Source organism: Saccoglossus kowalevskii, chromosome 13 (assembly GCF_978046115.1).
Source record: "Saccoglossus kowalevskii chromosome 13, keSacKowa6.1, whole genome shotgun sequence".
Taxonomy (NCBI): Eukaryota; Metazoa; Hemichordata; class Enteropneusta; family Harrimaniidae; genus Saccoglossus; species Saccoglossus kowalevskii.
The window spans coordinates 21,621,995-21,640,901 of record NC_140653.1 but is presented as its reverse complement, the minus strand read 5'-3'; the positions used below and the strand labels follow the sequence as shown (position 1 = coordinate 21,640,901).

The 18,907-nt window shown below is 35.3% G+C and overlaps 1 protein-coding gene across 1 annotated transcript in view; it reads right to left on the bottom strand.

Moving 5' to 3' along the window:
- LOC102803834 (serine/threonine-protein kinase ATR-like) overlaps positions 1-18,907 on the bottom strand; it is a 67,979-nt gene that overhangs the window by 1,188 nt on the left and 47,884 nt on the right. Inside the window, exons 37-58 of the mRNA XM_085507356.1 lie at positions 17,472-17,638; positions 16,908-17,013; positions 15,017-15,167; positions 13,576-13,842; positions 12,810-13,007; positions 12,272-12,337; positions 12,061-12,160; positions 11,844-11,969; positions 11,067-11,245; positions 10,485-10,671; positions 8,663-8,773; positions 8,147-8,215; positions 7,394-7,480; positions 7,059-7,177; positions 6,470-6,599; positions 5,758-5,847; positions 4,404-4,511; positions 3,723-3,811; positions 3,309-3,377; positions 1,568-1,817; positions 1,007-1,158; positions 204-306 (exon numbers count right to left, since the gene is read on the bottom strand). Of these exons, the coding sequence (XP_085363482.1) occupies positions 204-306; positions 1,007-1,158; positions 1,568-1,817; positions 3,309-3,377; positions 3,723-3,811; positions 4,404-4,511; positions 5,758-5,847; positions 6,470-6,599; positions 7,059-7,177; positions 7,394-7,480; positions 8,147-8,215; positions 8,663-8,773; positions 10,485-10,671; positions 11,067-11,245; positions 11,844-11,969; positions 12,061-12,160; positions 12,272-12,337; positions 12,810-13,007; positions 13,576-13,842; positions 15,017-15,167; positions 16,908-17,013; positions 17,472-17,638 (2,924 nt within the window). The remainder of the gene's footprint in view (positions 1-203; positions 307-1,006; positions 1,159-1,567; positions 1,818-3,308; positions 3,378-3,722; positions 3,812-4,403; positions 4,512-5,757; positions 5,848-6,469; positions 6,600-7,058; positions 7,178-7,393; positions 7,481-8,146; positions 8,216-8,662; positions 8,774-10,484; positions 10,672-11,066; positions 11,246-11,843; positions 11,970-12,060; positions 12,161-12,271; positions 12,338-12,809; positions 13,008-13,575; positions 13,843-15,016; positions 15,168-16,907; positions 17,014-17,471; positions 17,639-18,907) is intronic.

Genomic DNA, 18,907 nt, shown 5'->3' with positions numbered 1-18,907 from the left:
TAATTAAATAGATCAAAGCAACAAGTTTTAGAAACTATTATAATTAATAGTACCGTAGTCATATCTAAGTGGAGCAAACAAAAGTCTGAGACAGACAGACAGACAGACAGACAGACAGACAGCATCACAACATGTGGTTTACATTTGTGTGCTTTTGCATATGAAAGGTAATAAATATAGGAAAAAAATGTGCCGTCATTTACCTTCTCATTGTTGATTTCACCAGATTCTGCCAGCATTGAGGCACGGTTTTTGGACGGTTTACTCCACTCAACCAGTGGGTCATAAATAAATGTCTTTAATACACTAAAATAAAGAGACAATGTTACGACTATACTATTTTTAGTCATCAATGAATGTTTTCTCACATGATCTGACTCACTTTTTGAGTACTCATGAACCCATACACTTCCAAAATGCCCTAAATTAGACTGTCCAGTCATAAAACTTTGGTCTTTGATCATTATTGTGAATGCGTAGACCACAGTTACCTTGCGTAAATTACGCTTTGGTAAATACTTCATTCCATATTCAGGTAATCTTTTTAAAAAACAGTGTATCAGTTTTTAAAATTATGCAGTTTTTTATCCAAAATTAATCCCAACAGATCACAATTTGACATCCATAAATCAGCATTGCATTACCAGAATGCATTCAGAATTCCCAGAGAATTGCGTTGGTACAACACAGCATTGTGATTGGTTATATACACTTGACTTGTCTGGTCAAAAAATGTTTTTGCAGGTCAAATCGTTGCAAATCAAATTTTATTTTCTCCAAAGAGACGTAATATTTCCTTAATCTGGCACAGATTAAACTAAAATTTTCATTTGCATACTTTTTTGAGAGGGCTTCTCGGTAAGTGCCCACCCCATAAAATGCATGACTTTTGGAGCTGAGTACCCTGGGCACGAAGTCGGATGAGATATGATATCTGAGATATGATGTAAACATGTTTTTTTCAGATGATCCAACTCACCTAATAAGTCGATCTAATCCAACTTACCTCATGAGTGGATCTGTTTGGTCTCTCATTACTTTCATGGTAACTTCACATGATCTCCTAAATATGCCTTCATGCCCCATTGGTCCCATTGCTTCTGTCATGTTATGAGTCATTCTGAATGGTACAATCTCGGGACAATCAAAAGTTTCTCCCTGCATAAAATAATAACACACTGTTTGTATGTGCTCCATATGAGAAATCAATTCTTTGCTTTCATACTAAGCCCAAATTATACAATCATTTAAATCATATACACCTGCCAATGGGCGCTTGATGCAGGAATTCTGTGAATAAGATATTTATAAATACATTCGTATTCACATATATTATGTCTGTTTTTTCCATCACCTTACCCTTTTCTATACAGCATTACATTGTCCCCATCAGTGATTAAATTAAAATGGCCGGCATAGGCCATACGTCACTGAGTTTATATAGACAGCGTATAATTCGCTCACCTCATTGATATGGACGTTGCCGACATCATTGACAAATTGTCATCCCTTACGAAACACTAAACTGAATGTTCACAATATACATTTGTAAGTCGGTCTATTTTACCTTATTAAATAGACAATTAAAATCCACGTGTACAGTATCACCATTTGTTGAATCAAAGAGAATGTTTTCACCGTGTCGATCCCCAAGTCCAAGTATATAGCCCACAATCGACATGACGGAGGAGGTCCTACAGTAAGATAGACGTGCCATGTACCAGGATGTCGGGTCAGGAAAAGTCTTTAAAAACCATTCGTGAAACACAGGTGGAAACCGTGGCAACAATCGTGTTTTGAAAATATTCAGCTTAGTTCTGAAAATTGTAAAAGCAATATCAGTTAGAAGATACATAGTTTTAGATGATATGAAACAACAACCTTAAATCATTCAAACCAAACAAATTTTCCCATATTTTTTTTTACTTGTCCCAAATAAAACTCAGGAAACAAACATATGTTTTACGCAAATAATGTATTTGCCCTATTACGATAGTAGCGCATATGATTATATAAATGATATATCTATGTTCAAAGTCATATTTTAATGATCCAACATACAATGAATGCAATAGGTGATTTTCCGTACAATTGCAAGATCTCGCGAGATGCATGAAAGACGCGCGTCGAACGTCTGCCGCAAAAATCGAACGATTTGATTTTGAACTAGAATTTCTTTATTTCGCAGCTTACATTGACCGGCCGATCTTCGACAGAGGAATATTGCTTCCGAATACCCTTACTTAATCGAAATTGCCTATCATCAAATGTGGACAGCACATTATTAAGCATGGAAATGTCCCCGAAATACTTTCGCGTTTGTCGAATCCCACGCGATGTTTGACGCGACTACGACGCTATGACCTTTGTTTGTCCTGTTTTTACGTTCGATTTCACGCATAACGCGTGATTCTCGCAGTGAACGGAAAATGGTCTATTATTTGTGTATATGCGCTTCTATCAGAGATTCATTTCCAAAGGAACAAATGTGGTACCGGTACATAACGCGGGTGGTTTTATACAGGATGCGGAATCTCTCAGTGACACTCGCATAATGTAGATGAATTGCCATCACATTATCAAACTTCTAGGTACCATTCAATTACAAAATTTGATAATATGAGGGCATTTCTATGAAAACAAGCTTCAAAAAACAAATTGTAACTGCAACAAAATTTTGCGATCTTCTCATGCAAACACAAAAACTCTCTTTCATAAAATAAACATGGTACATGTTTGTACTGAGGGCTGTGGTTAATTAATATACCGGATTCTGCCGTTGCAGTTCGTTTAGAATATACTTTCGTTACTAATAAAATGAAACAAAATAATTGTATTTGGCACATGATGTTCGTTAATGTGATTTTTTTGGAGAAGGATGCACTGTCTACTTTTTAATCCAGCAAGAAAAAAATGTATAAAAATTTAGATTAGCAAAATCAGATTAGCTTCTGCAATATTTTTTTTCGTTTTGGGTGGTCCAACTGCCGGTGTTGAAAATCGGCGTAGGTGGATTTTTTAATGAAAATATAAGCCCCTAAAAATATTTGATGATAATTTTTTTTGAAAATTTGAACCCCAAATAAGGGCCCACCAGCCGTGAAACCGCCCAGGGCAATTTTTTGGATGGGCGAATTTACGGCAGAATCCGGTATGCGCACAGAAAACATCATCACTTCAATTATTAATGGTTTTTTTATGTTTTGCAACTATAAACTTTTGTTTAGGGTGAGTGGAGGTGATTGAATGTTAGAAATGAAGAGATCACATTGGCTTTGCTCTTGTTTCAATTATGCATGGCCCCTTACTCAATGCTGGAAGAATTGGGAGCGGTCATAGACTTCAAATCACGTCCTGACACATACATGTTTCTGGCTCTGAAAAAAAAAAAAAAATTAACATGAAACCTCATTTTTGAAACTTTTATTTTTATCACTATCACTATCAGTAAGTTAGGAGGGCTTTATTTGTCCTTAAACAGTTACATTAAATGTATGTTTGTCTAAGTGATGGGACCCTCCAGCACTCTCAAATTGAAATGAGTGAGAAACACGAGGCCAGGATATCAATATATCATATTTTTCACTAAAACATCATTCTTTTACCATATTTTATGTTTTTTAGCTTGTTCTAGGAATGATGCTTCATATTTTCGCAAAGTGGGAATGAAACTTGAAAATAAAAGTCGGCTTTGCAGACAAATGGAAAGACAAATGTCTTACTTGTATATTCTGTGCAGAATATGTCGAAGTCCCTCAGTATTAGGAACCCATTCAATCAAACCACATTCTTCATTAAGTGGAACAACAGCCTATTAAAAAAACCAAAAAACAGAATATTAATCAATATTCATGGAAATACAAAAACAGCATGAAAGAATGTGCACAAAAGTATGATGTGAAATGTCTGAAACATAATAAGAAAAGATCCAAGCACTCTCTATATCCCGGGTACATTATTAACAAAGCGGCAGTCGGGGCAAATGTTCTTTATCGTGTTTGTTCTATTAGAAATATAAGCGCTTACCTGAAATAGAAATTTTCCGATGGCCTACACAAGTTAAATTTCAATGATTCAGTATACAGTCAACATGTTTTTTTTTGTACATGTATATATGCTTTTCTATTAAAGATGTGCTTCTAATAGAGGAAATACTGTATATATGATGTAAGCCACTTTAATTTCTCAACGAAATTTCATAAATTTCAAGTCAGTTAAAATCATAAAATTTTTAGCATTCAAAATTTTTCTCAGGTCCTACAACACAGAGTGTCAGCCATTTTGTCTTTATGAATGCTATCGAGAAAATTCCTAGTAGCAAAGTTTAATTGGTTTACTATATGTTGTAAATACATGTATGTTGAGATGTCAAGATATAGATGGAGTACATTCAAAGTTCTTACATATGTTCGAATGTGAAGCTGTCTTTTTCGTGACTCTGCATCTTTCTTTAAGCATTTATTAACAACAGCATTGAATTCCATTAGACGACAGTCTTTTCTCAAATCGTCCTGAAATAAAATGTTTGCAGTGTCAGGTAAAGTGGGCTTATAAGTGTGTTAACAATGCAATGCGGCTGGTGGTTGTGTTTGAACAATGAAAGGTACTGTAAAATCTGTATTAAAATCCGTGGCTTCTATTAAAATGTTACAATGCAACAGAGGGGATGCGGCTTCTATTAGAGCATCTACACATACGAGAAATGATGAATTTTTGGTTCTCAATTGCTCAAAACAAATGGGTGCGACTTCTATTAGAGATGAGGCTTCTAATACAGATTTTACGGTACCTGGTAGGTGGTTGTTGTGTGCATGTACATATCGGTAAAAGAAAATTTCATTTTTATCTTATTTATTTCAAAGATAATCAACAAGAACAAAACCCAATTGAAAATTCTGAATTAGTTTCAGTCATCCCATGGTAATCCACTACTCAATATGACAAGTATACTGTAAATGTTGTACATTCATCGAGTATAAAAACAGCACACAGATTTACATCTCCTAGATATAACTGAACGCCATATTCCCAATACTGAACGCCATGGGCCCGCAAAATGAGCAGTATATGTCCTCGTTCTTTTCAATGCTGAGTGGACAGTCTGATATTAGGCCACACATATTGCCAGGGACTAGATTAGTTCTGCTAGAGCTGCCTCTCTGGTCCTCACCAGAAAAAATATATATATTTAATATTTATTCAGATAAAGTTACTGTACAATTATCTTTTTTTTCTGGTAAAATAAATCTATTCTATTCTATTCTATTCTATGGTCAACGACTACTTGAGGTCAGTAATGTATATAAAAATGTCCATAAATTTACTTCAACAGAAAATTAATATTAACTGAATATGTCTGATACCCTGTCCTGGACGATGTTTTTCACGGTGATAACAGCTAATTGTCAAACGGTATTCACCCATTCACACTCGTCACAATTTTATGTCATATTTATCTTAGGCATCAGCAACTACAAAATACTTGCATGTAAATTGGATTCTAATTTAGGTGCCAGGAAAGATTGAAATGTTCTAAAAATTACTCATAAAATAGGTTTCTAAGAATTTGATCTGCACTAGATATTTTCTGTAACTCTTGACAGCATTTTTGTAACCGAAAGATCACCCAGCTGCTGAAACATCACCCATGGCTGAAGTTTTGGATGGGCAATGTATTGGACAAATATTGTATAGCTAAACACAGCAATGCAAACTGTAGGGGGGGGGGGGGGTAAACAAAAAAAGGTAAATACTGACCTTGGGTTTACACATCATAAAATAAAGTTTTCCATCAGTGCCACGAATGCCAATCTTCTTTGGTTTTTGTAATGAAGGTAAAACTTCAATCTGTCACGAAACATCAAATATTGTTAGTTTTTCCCCATTTCAACCAGTTAAGATTTAATGGATTATCTGGTTTTATGGTTGACGATGTTAAAGCACCTGATAAGCATGCATGACACAGCACAGTACAAATTCCAACCACAATTATAAAATAGCACAATTTTTTTTTTGCCAATAATTTGGAGCATGAAATGTATTATTATCATATTCTGCTTCCTCGATCGAGGTCAAATACAACATTTCTTAATGCAAGCACAGGTTTGTGGGTAAGGCCTTCAAGGTTAAAGCGTGGTGGTCGTCTCACTGCGCATGTGTCACATTTGTGTTGATAAACATTGATTTTCCCACAATCCAATGCGCTCTTTACAAGGTTGACCTGGGTGTGACTTGCACTGATTACCGCCAATGACTCCTTCGATACCTAATTACAGCTTGGAAACATCTCAATTCTTACTCGTTGATCTGCGCAACAGTCAAAGTCGCCATCTTTGTTTATATGAGACCCATATATCTCGTGCATGCGTGGCGCGACGACTACCGCCCTTTAAGCTTCAACCGTGCAAATCGTACAATGCAAATATGCACAATTCACAAGATTCAATTGTTCAAAAAAATGTGAACTCACTTGATCATCAAACTCTGCAATATAGACTTCTGCACAAGGAAATGGATTGTGATTGGTATGTATACCCGGTGTACTTGGCAATGTAACGGTCATCGCAATTTGTAACGGTACGATAATAGGACTGAATTTCCTTGAAAATATGAAAGAAAATGACATACAAATATTTCTGAAGAGTATAATCAATTACTGTGTGAAATATTTCAAAATTTAAAATGAGCATTCTACAGTTTCAAATCCTTTTCTGAATTTCTGAAAACATTTTCGAGTCTTGAACAAGTTTCTGAAATCCTACAATCGAAAACAGCTCAGCAGTCCTGAAAACATTTTTGCATTCTTGAAAACTTTTTTGAATTTCTTAAAACATTTATGTATTTTTAAATTTTTTTTTGTAATTCTCAAAACTTTTTTGCAGTGCTGAAAACATTTCAGAATTCCTGAAAACGTTTTTGCATCTCTGAAAACATTTCTGAAAACAAAAACAATGGATAGCTGTATGTGGATCTATTGTTGATATCATTGTGCAGTCAGGAAATAATAAAATTGAATTCAGTAAAAAAACACAAAAAAAACATAAATACAAAAGACTTACTCATCTTCAACCATTCTCTTCAATGGCTTGAAATGCATACCCATACTCAGCTTATCGCAAGAACTTTCCACCGCATGGTTACACACTTCTAGTAATCGATCTTGTAATTTAGTGGCGTGCTGAATAACAAAAAAACATAACTATGATGCAGTGTCCTCTTGGCACAAGAAATAATGTATTCATACACACAACTCTTCACAGCTTGATATCTCATTGTATCCTTCCTCACATAAAAAAAAGACCAAACAGTCCTTATTCTGTTATAATCAGGATCAAAGGAAGAAAGCATATAAATGCTTTATGAATTCAGTTTTGAGTACATCTCATATACTCACATGTATAAATTTTTCCAAATCAGCATTCATTTCAATTGCACGACTGAAGATATCTCGACAGCGTTTTGTTCTCATTGCATAGGTAGACTATAGAAAAGAAAGGTTAATAGAAAGGCCTTGTTAGTGACCACTGAGATATTGTTTAATCCACATCTGATTCAAATATTTTCAACTAGTCCTTTGTTTGTCATTCATCATAAGACACATATTACTGTAAAATCTGTATTAGAAGCCGCGGCTTCTATTAAAATGGTACAATGCAACAGAGGGGATGCGGCTTCTATTAGAGCATCTACACATATGAAAAACAATGAATTTTTGGTTCTCAAATGTTTAAAAAGAATGGGTACGACTTCTATTAGGAATGCGGCTTCTAATACAGATTTTACGTACATAGAAAGATGACATTTATATTGCACTTGTACATGGCATAGTGAAATATGATGTCGGTGCAGTTCAAATTTACTGTAAACGTATTAATTGATCCCCGTTTTTAATTTCATTATTTTCACTGATAAGTAAATTCGCTAAAATGAATTTATATGAACATGTAATATAATGATAGAACTCATTGATTCACTGGCAAATTCTTGAACTTAAAACTTGCTCAAAATATCAAAAGCTACAAAATAAAGTACACTGTGGAGCTTGATAGTCATTTACATGATGTTTATTTTTTTTTTTTGGAATTTTCATGTTCATATATAGAATCGTGTGTATGAATTTTAAAACTGACGAAACAGGAAGATCTACCTTGTTAACTGCCATCATCATCCACACAGCTTGCTGAGGAAAAACCACTAGCAGCTTTGCTATAATTTCCTATCAACAGAAATTGAAATGAAGTTGGTGAATTTGATTTTAATATTTGAGGTGTTCAGACACAACTGCTACTGCAGTATCATGCTAGACTGATCCAGTAATCATGGTAATTGACCTAGATATGAAACGGTCAGATGGACTCAATATAACACTGACAACAAATGACAAGTGAACAACACTCATAGGTTTATATCATTCTAAGTACCCTCCAGCAGTCGTGTAAGCTGACCTGTGTTTATATTGATAGCCATATAATAATATCTACTGTGTGTTTGTGAACGAGAGAGGAATAGTTGCGAATAAACATATTAGACAATTTCTTGAATCAACACACTGAGAAGTACGAATGTATCAAGAGACAAAATCTACTGTTACAACCAACAGTGTTTGTTCTATCGATCGATCTGAAAACAAAATGTAACATCTCCTTTTAAAGTTTATATTTACCTTAAGTTGTTGGAACACCTGGGCATGAGAATGACAGATCCTTGATATGAGTTGAGAGAATGCTGTCAGATATTGATACGGAGCTAACCTTTCACAGTGATCTGCAATCATCTATGAATCAAATAAAATAACAATAAATATTAGTGGTGGAATTAATTAACATGAAATATTTTAATCCTAAGTTTGGGAAGCTTGTTGTAGCCAAATATAGGTTCCACATGAATATCTATAACTGTGAAAAATACTTTATTTTAGCTGGAATTAATTTGGGCTTTCTGTATGGAATTTATTTTCACTGATTTTTGACAGAGTTGAATGTAAAATATAGGAAACAAGTCATTGTCAATGACACGTCCCCGTTCCGTTCATATTTGAGTGACATATACATTCAAAGCAGATCATGATCGAAATGCACCTGCATATGTACAACAGATTGTACTAAATCTGAACAAAATCCATCCATGCATGACTGAGATCCGGTTCCGGAATTGTGAAAATACGTGATTTTGATGCATTTTCGGCCTTAAAATGGCCATCATTCAGCTATTGTTAAGTGGATCATGAAACAAATGCACATATCTATTTGTGACATGATGTACCATGTGTGTGTGAAGTTTGAACTTGATCAATCCAGACATGTCTCAGATATGGATCCAGAACTGAATTCTTTAAAACAAAATGGCCACCAGTCGGCCATTTCGAACTAGATCCAAAAAAAAATGACGTGCATCAAGGTCCTATTATGTTTAATGTATGTACCAAATTTGAACAAAATCAGTCTATGCATAACTGAGATCCGGGTCCGGAATGGTGAAAATGTGCGATTTCAATGCATTTTCGGCCTTAAAGCGGCCGCCATTTGGCTATCGTTAATGAGATCATGAAACAAATGCACATACATATTTGTGACATGATGTACCTAGTGTGTGTGAAGTTTGAACTCGATCAATCCAGGCATGTCTCGGATACGGATCAAGAACTGATTTTTTAAAAACAAAATGGCCGCCAGTCGGCCATTTCGAACTTGATCCGAAAAAAAAAAATCACGAGCATCAAGGTCCTATTATGTTTAATGTATGTACCAAATTTGAACAAAATCCGTCCATGCATAACTGAGACCCATTCCGGAATGGTGAAAATGTGCGATTTCAATGCATTTTCGGCCTTAAAGCGGCCGCCATTTGGCTATCGTTAATGAGATCATGAAACAAATGCACATACATATTTGTGACATGATGTACCTTGTGTGTGTGAAGTTTGAACTCGATCAATCCAGGCATGTCTCAGATACGGATCAAGAACTAAATTTTTTAAACCAAAATGGCTGCCAGTCGGCCATTTCGAACTTGATCCGGAAAAAAAAATGACGTGCATCAAGGTCCTATTATGTTTAATGTATGTACCAAATTTGAACAAAATCCGTCCATGCATAACTGAGGTCCGGAATGGTGAAAATGTGCAATTTTGATGCATTTTCGGCCTTAAAATGGCCGCTATTCGGCTATCGTTAATCGGATCATGAAAAAAATGCATGTGCATATGTCCCATATAATGTGTGATGTATGAGTGAAGTTTGAACTTAATCGGTCCATGCATGTTCGAGATACAGGTGATCACGGACGCACGCACGGACGCACACAGGGCAAAACATAAGTCCCTGTTTTCGGACTACGTCCGAACGGGGACTAAAAAGGTATATTCAGCGAAAATCAAGTATTCTACAGTATAACATGTCCCATCTGAATCTATCTATTTTAATATATATATACCGACATTTATGAGAAATCATGCACTACTAATAAGGCTGTAATGCCACACTTACTTTATTCAGATGTCCAAGAACTGTTTTATTTGACACTTTCTCTGATTTTCGACTTTTCTCTTGCTCTGAGACTTTAGCACCAAAATCAAGCCATAGTGAAAGAAGGCGTGGCATTGACTGATAAATATATTGGTTACCATATTGTAATGAGTTACCAAAATGCTTCATAATATACAATACTATCTCTCTGCAAAAACAAACAAAACATTAAATATAATAAATAATTTATATATTTAAGTCCATAGGCAGAAATTCGGGCACCAAAAACTGGCCAAATATTTAGCTACCCTGAAAACAAAATAGTTACAAGATGTAAATCACATAATCTTTTCAAATTCCTAGGTTCTGAAGTTATACAGCCATGCATTTTTTATAACTCAGTGACTCCAACCTCCAATAGGTGAATAAATATACATGTACTAACAAATGATATACTCCAATAATTTTGAAAAAAAACGTATCATAGAAACTGTTGTAAGTTGAGATCCGACAAGCCAATATTATGCCACGCCCCTTTATCAGGCTCCCTTGCCTCATGTATGTCACTCACTGCAAACTTAATAATTTGGGAATAAGACTTACCCATGTTTTTCTGGTCTATCAGCCACTGTAGACATTAATTTATCATAATACTTAGCTAGATAGAAATGCCCATCTTCCCATTCTTTGTGCACTGATATTACTTCTTTGTACTGTCTCATCACAGAGTTGCTCTCAAACTTAGCTGTCTCTTCCATGAACCGTCCAACTAATAGTAAAGCCTGGACAAACAGCAAAATATAAAATATAAACATATATTGCAAAGTGCCATAAACCATACATAAACTAGATATACAGATGAGTCCGTGAAAATTACAGCCTAAGTAAATCACGTTCTCATATAACAAAATCAAAATACCATATTTGGTCTCTCAGTTGTGCATACATTTACATAACTTACAGAGATTTTTCCATGGTCAAAATAACTAATGATTTAGGATACAACCAAACCAGTGATTTTTGGTTTACCTGCGCATTTAATTTGAGATCTGCTTTTAAAAGAGTAAATACACTACATAACCTCTTAAATGCAAATTTTTACCCAAAAAGCTGCAACACTTAGTACAAGTTAATTTTTTACAAAATAAACAATATTTTCCATTGACTACAAGCCTTTGTCATCATTTTGAAAAATATAGGTTTATGGTGTGAAGTAAAGTTGACGCTGACAATCAAAGTGTTAATGTTTTCATGCAGGAAGTATGTAAAAAATGTTCTACTATGAAAAAAAACTCGCAAAGTTATAAAACATTTGTAGTGCTAAAAATGTAAAAATGATGAAATGACATGTGTACACAGGTAACACTGACTATAATATACCTTGGCATGTGTAAATCTCTCACTTCGTATTGCTTCTGTATCATGTGATAATCTTATTCTTCTATCTTCATTGAAATTGTCCTCTACTCCTTTCTGTAATGTAATCAATGCCTGGTGCAGGTCACCCTAGGAAAAGAAAAGAAAAATAGTCAATATACCAATAAATTTTCAAACAGGAAATATTACTTCTGACGTGATATATAATGATCATACCTACCTTGGACCACAGCCATTTGGCTTTTTCTAGACAGAACTGTGACATAGAGTAGGCACTAGCATTTAATAGAGAACTATATGCAGTCTGTACATGACCATCTCTGTAATATATGGTAAGCACCAAAACACGCATTAAAATAAAGTTCAACAATAAAGTTCAAACAAAATTGATCAATACATTTCATCATGGGCATATTTTAAGTTCAACTTACTTTCTAGCTATTCTAGCACTTTGCAGCCAGCACTGTCCAATATCTTTATTAGAATTTGATGCATCACTGAAACAAACAGAAGAGAGTGCAATAACAATTATACACCTCATATTGCCTGGCCTCGTAACGCTATGGGAAGTGCACCTTCACATCAGGACAATAATTTCCCGTATCAAGCCTGTCCCGTTCAAAACAAAACACTTCATTCTAAATTACGTCATGTGTTTGAGGTAAAATTGTAATTACACCTATACGGTATATAATAAAACCTTTATGAACTGGATATGGCTTTTGCTGCCGGTGGCCGTACAACTTACACAAACTTGGACAGCAAAAGCCATAAAGAATTGTCCGGCATACTATTTGAATGTAGTAGAAATGAACAGCATATATTTGGAAATCATTACGACCAACAATTATCAGTCGAGCGATATACATGTTGGCTCCTTAACCATTTCCCTATCAGACTTTCTCGCCCAAATTCTCCGACAAAAATGCAGATGTAAAATAATAAAACTTTCTGAAGAAACAGACTTACTCTTCTACTAGTCCAAGTATTACTCGACGTAAACATAAGATAGGTTCTTGTGTTCTAAAAGATGGCTGGATTATGTCTAGTCGTGATTGCCAGTTAGTTAATATCTGATGTTGCGAGTCTTTGTACTCATCATGGTCATCAGACTTCAGTCCAACAAGGCATTTCACACCACGCTCAATTTCGTTTAGCATGTGTAATCTGAAAGGTAAAGCAGATCAGGTTTTAGTCTCAAACCACAAGGTAATTATTATTAAAGTTACAATTACAGCCAAAAAATAATTTTGCTATTTGCCAACCAGGTCTGCTGTGTGCAAGTTGGCTAAAATGGCTGCTCACACACTTTTTATTGTTGTGTATTTGAAGAAAAAACACAAAGACACAAATGAAAACTTAAAACCGAACAATGAAGAAAAAAAAAACGCATCACCAAATTTTTTCAATAAACCTGTTTATTTAACAAAATTGATATACTGTAAAATGATTAATTTTCACTGGGTTTAAATTTCACTGATTTAGCATTTCAGGCATATTCAGTGTGTTTTAAATTCACAGTTTTATCATTTAGATAATGTGTTCTATGCTTCATTTTACATGTTCACCGGATTTTTATTTAGCGCATTTCCTGTCAGCGAAATAAGCAAAATCAAAACCCGGTGAATAATTAACCTTTTTACAGTCTACTGGTACCTAGAAGGATTGCTATTGGTTTATCTATATGACTTTTCAATCAGTGGTTTTAAGTTATCACACTTACATGTTAGCTTACCTTACAATGTATTCATAGCCTCTCTGATATGATCCATTTTCCATACTTGCAGCTGAAAGGGGTCCCATCTGTTCATTTCTCACTGTTTTCAATCGTAGTCGGAATTCTTGTTCGTCATTCTTCTTAGCCGCCAGTAGAATCTTTCCCAATCCCACATACCAATTACTACTCTGTTCTATTTTCAAGTAGTTCTCCAGTGAGTCCCACTGTCCCAACTTCCAAGATGCTTCCACTCGATAGGAGTTCAGATCTGTTGTCCATTCAGTTCTGCATGCAAATGACAGAATGTAAAGATAAATTAGTAGTAAAGTTGGACATAAATTTGACAACTAGTAAGGCCAGACCCCTAAAAAAAATATTTTGCATACTGTGGAATACTTTATTTTCGCTGGAATTAATTTTCGCTGAAAAGGCTTTTTGGGCGTTTTGCTTGGAATTTATTTTCACCGATTTTTCATGAGTTTAATGTGAAATATAGGGAAAAAAGTATATTCGCTGGATTTTATTTTCACGGAATCATCCCTTCAGCGAAAATAGCGAAAATAAATTCCAAGCGAAAATAAAGTATTCTACAGTATTGCATATTTTTCAACAAGAAATCCAGGGGCTTCGAGTAAAGAGTATTTTTTTTTCACCAAATTCATAGCGGTAGTTACTTCTTCAAAGTTACTTTATGCTAAAAAGGATCAGTGGTTCTTTCTAAAACAACACATAGAATTAAACCAGATGGGGAAGTTTTATTTTCTGTATAAAAACCTATATATATTTGTATTTCTGTATCTTTGCACAGCACCCCCAATGGTTAATTTGAGCTACTATGAATTTCATTTCGCCATCTTCAAAACCAAAAGTAGGTTGAGGTAGAATGATATCTGTGGCTTGATGACTGAGCTGTATTTTATCAGGCGTCGCTGAGCAGGTTCAATTTGCAGACTTATGGATAACGCAACGTCTCATAGTATGTAACTCGTCTAACACCGTTTATTGTCAACTGAATAAAGTTTAGAACAATACAAAAAACTACGCTCTTGAGCTCGTGAAAACTCCAAAGGAAGAGCGTAATCGAACAGTAATAAAGTTGACACACTGAAACTGATAGGCAGCCTTTAGCTGGTACCGGTCATATTTATCGGTAATATTTAGCGCTCTCGCTGCATCCAGCGACAATATCATTTTGGTAAGAACAATTGATGATGGAACGTAGTTTTAAGTAAATAACTGCGAACATATTTTTTTAATCAAAAACAATTTGACATGAACGGTAGATCATTGTGTCTAGTCTTTTTACCAACAGTGAACAAAATTGGACCAGTCTGATTCTGGATCAACGTATAAATTCCAACTTATGAGTTCCTGTTAGTGTAAAGATAAGCAGGAAAATATACATATGCTGATTGTCAACTTTATCACAAAATGTTAAGATAACAATATGATAACATACCTATCAGCTAAAACCCCATTGACATGAATCAGGGCAGTACTTAGTTGTCCCAAATTCATTAAAGATTTTAACAATCCTTGGTGATGAGAGACATCATCAGATTCCAGCTGTATTGCACGCTCATAGCAGGCTGATGCATCACGTAATTGGCCTGCAGTAAGAGAGAAACAATTATCAGTAAAACATAGTAGAGTATGCACAGGAATTCATCAAAAGATTCAGAGCAACTCGATACTACAAATGAATGTTTGAATGAATGTATGACTGAGATCCAGTTCCAGAATAACACAAATAAAATGTCATACTGATGCACAGGGGTGAACTTCGCCAAAAATTAGGACTACTGTAAAATCTGCAGCTTCTATTGAAATGGTACAATGCAATGGGAATGTGGTTTCTAATTTTGCGAAATAGTAAATTTTCAGCTCTTAATTGCACACAAAGAATGGGTGCAGCTTATGTTAGAGTTGTAGCTTCTAATTTTAACAAAAATTTAATTCAAAACATTAATTTAAACAAGTCATTGAAAATGACACAGTCCCCGTTAAATTTTTGAAAGGTCCCTTTGTGCTCAACATATTAAAGCAGAGAGGGGTTGTCACGAGCGTGTTCTTGAAACTTGACTTCCAAGTGGCGTATACAACAGATTGTTTATTTACATCAAAACACGTGTTCTGTGTAGTAGTAATATGGCCAAAAATAAAAACAGCCGTTATTCGGCCATCTTTGATCTGATTATGATACACACTGATATGTATGATGTATGTGCCAAATACGAATGAAAATGGTACATAAATTGTAGAAATATAGTAGTAAGGCCAAAAAGTCAGATTGCTGTCAATCGGCCATCCTTGACCAGATTTTGAAACAAATTGTCATGGACATGGATCCTAACATGTATAAAGTACATGTATGTACAAATTTGAATGAAAACTGACAGAGCACGTCCAAGATACTGCATAAAAAAACAAAACAAGATGCCTGCCAGTCGACCATCTTTGATCCAATTGTGAAATAAATCGTCATGGACATGTATCCTAACATGTATAATCTATGTACCAAGTTTGAATGACAACTGACAAAGCATGTCCAAAATACACTATTTTCAAAAAACAATATGGCTGCCAGTCAGCCATTTTGAATCGAATCGCTAAACTACTGCATGTGCATATGTCCCACATAAAGTGCTTGGCACATGCAAAGAATGAAGGGAATCGGTCAACAGGATTCTGAAATATGACTCTGGACAGACTGATGCATGGACGGACGGACACATGGACGGACGGACGGACGGACTCAGGAACTCACGGACGGTCAGGACATGTATCCTAACATGTATGATCTATGTACTACATTTGAATGAAAACTGACAAAGCATGTCCAAAATACGACATTTTCAAAAAACAAGATGGCTGCCAGTCGGCCATTTTTAATCGATTCGCTAAACCACTGCATGTGCATATGTCCCAAATAAAGTACTAGGCACATGCAAAGAATGAACGGAATCAGTCCAAGGGATTCTGAGATATGACTCCGGACGGACGCACGAACGGGGACTAATTAACAATGAGAATATTTTTCAGCTATACCGAGATATAATGTCATTTTGTACAAACACAGAAACAGCACATGGAGCAACCAGCTATGACTCAACTTTACTCTTCCAACTGAAAATGCTGAGACAAGTGAATAGAAAACACTACTGGGTGGCCGGTCAGCTATAACAAATCACACATGCAGTTTACCTGGTGTAGGATGGACACACCTTCATACCATACAGGTCCACACACATGGAATGAATGAATGAATGAATGAATGAACGAACGAACACAATTGTAACATTTGAAAATATTCACAACTTTTAAGGGCAGGATGCCTCACATGAACATACCAGTGCTCTCATGTTCCAGAATTTGTTCATGCAAGGATGGATTCTCTTGCCTGATTGCTGATACTCCAGCCACACCATCTGGCTCGTCCATCATAACATACAATTTCTAAAAGAGCAAATCAATCCATCAGTATTATTATATATATATTTTTAAATTAGTGTATTCTATAAGCTCAATAATGCATCTTTCAAATATACCTTCATCAGTTACTATTCATGGGAAAGCCAGCCAAAAATTATTTATTAGCCTTTACAAAAAAGTTTCACTAATTAATGTATTAACCTTTTCACCACCAGTTCCCTCTTTTCATCACAAAATAGTCCTGTTTATAGTCTGCACCTTCCTTCAGAAGATTGGGACAAAAATAGCCAAATATTTAGTAGAAACTAAAAATTGACTTAAATTTTGTCTGTTGGCTCTAAAATTAGGGTTAATTTCCAGAAATATTGAAGAATATAAGAAAAATGGCAGAAAAATTTGGGCGAGAATGACTGGTGGTGAAAAGGTTAATCTGATAGTATTTCAACATCAAATGCATCCCTGCAATCCAGTTTTGTAAATACCTGCATGAATCCCAGATGTTGTTGTATATCTTGTTTTTTATTTGTAATAAACGCCTCAAAATGCATCAAAGACCTGGTATAAGCTTTGCAATTGAAAGACGCCTTTGCCAACACATCTTGTGGTATCTTCTCCAGAAAGCATTTGACCTTCTTGTATTGTGGATCATCTGAGGGTCAAATTACAAGCAAATCAGTAACGTACCATTATTACTACTAAAAACAAGTATTGTATTGTATTGTGTTGTATTGTATTGTATTGTATTGTATTTATTGTGATTTTTGATTTACGGATAAATAAAACAAAATTACGTTAACGGATGTGACTAATAACTTTTACTATAAAACCTTAGCATCCCGTAGGCAGGTCAGTCACACTGGTTCTCACTACAAGAGGTTACGACCCCCCCCCCCCCCCCGCCAAATGCTAAGGAAAACTGAAACATATATATACATATTTACATAAAATATTGTCCACCTATCTGTTTGTGCAGGAATTTTACGACCGTATGCCCTTACTGACGTCAACCAAACTTATTACGTGGGAAGTTGGCACCCAAAGCTTACAGGTACTACACCTTGCCCAAGGGTGACCTGGAGGTAGTTTTAGCAAAGGGTAACCTCATTCTCCCAAGTCCATAAACTTCACAACCGGATGTAGTTTAAAATCTTACCCAGGACAAATATATACAAATTTAAATAAACGTAAACGTTGCCATTATCAGGTAATACCTCACATGTGAGGTTGAGTTGGTGCGTGGTTTTTATGACCGTATACCCTTACTGACTTCAACCAAAGTTATTATGTGGGAAGGCTGACAGGTGCGACACCTTTTCCAAGGGTGACCTGGAGATAGTTGTGGCAAAGGGTAACTTCATTCTCCCAAGTACAAAAACTCCACAACCGGATGCAGTTTTAACGTCATGCCCAGGACCTTGACAAGTTGACAAACAGAAGTGTGAAAACGACCTCTGAACCATAATATCACTTTTCAACAAAAATGACAAAAATAATCATCGAAATTAGATTATTGAAGATGTCACCACGAAATTAACAAATCTGAAAGAGGTCCACATGTAGTACCTATATATGTAATATAAAAGCAATCGGACTTGTGGTTTTTAACAAGAAGTCGAAAATATCACTTTTTACCAAAAATTACAAAAATATTCACCAAAATTAGGGAATTGAAGATATCATCATGAAATGAACAAATCTAAGAGAAGTCTACCCAAGGTACATATCACCAAGGTTTGTAGTTTTCAAGAAGAAGTCAAAAAAGTAAAACATTGACACGAACGACGACGAACAATCACTCACATGTGAGGTTGAGTTGGTGCGCTCAACAAAGTCGAAAAAAACTCTCAGTCCTGTTTGTGTTTACTTTAAAGACGGATTATATATCTCAGTCTTCTTGGTATTTGAATTAGATGTTTCA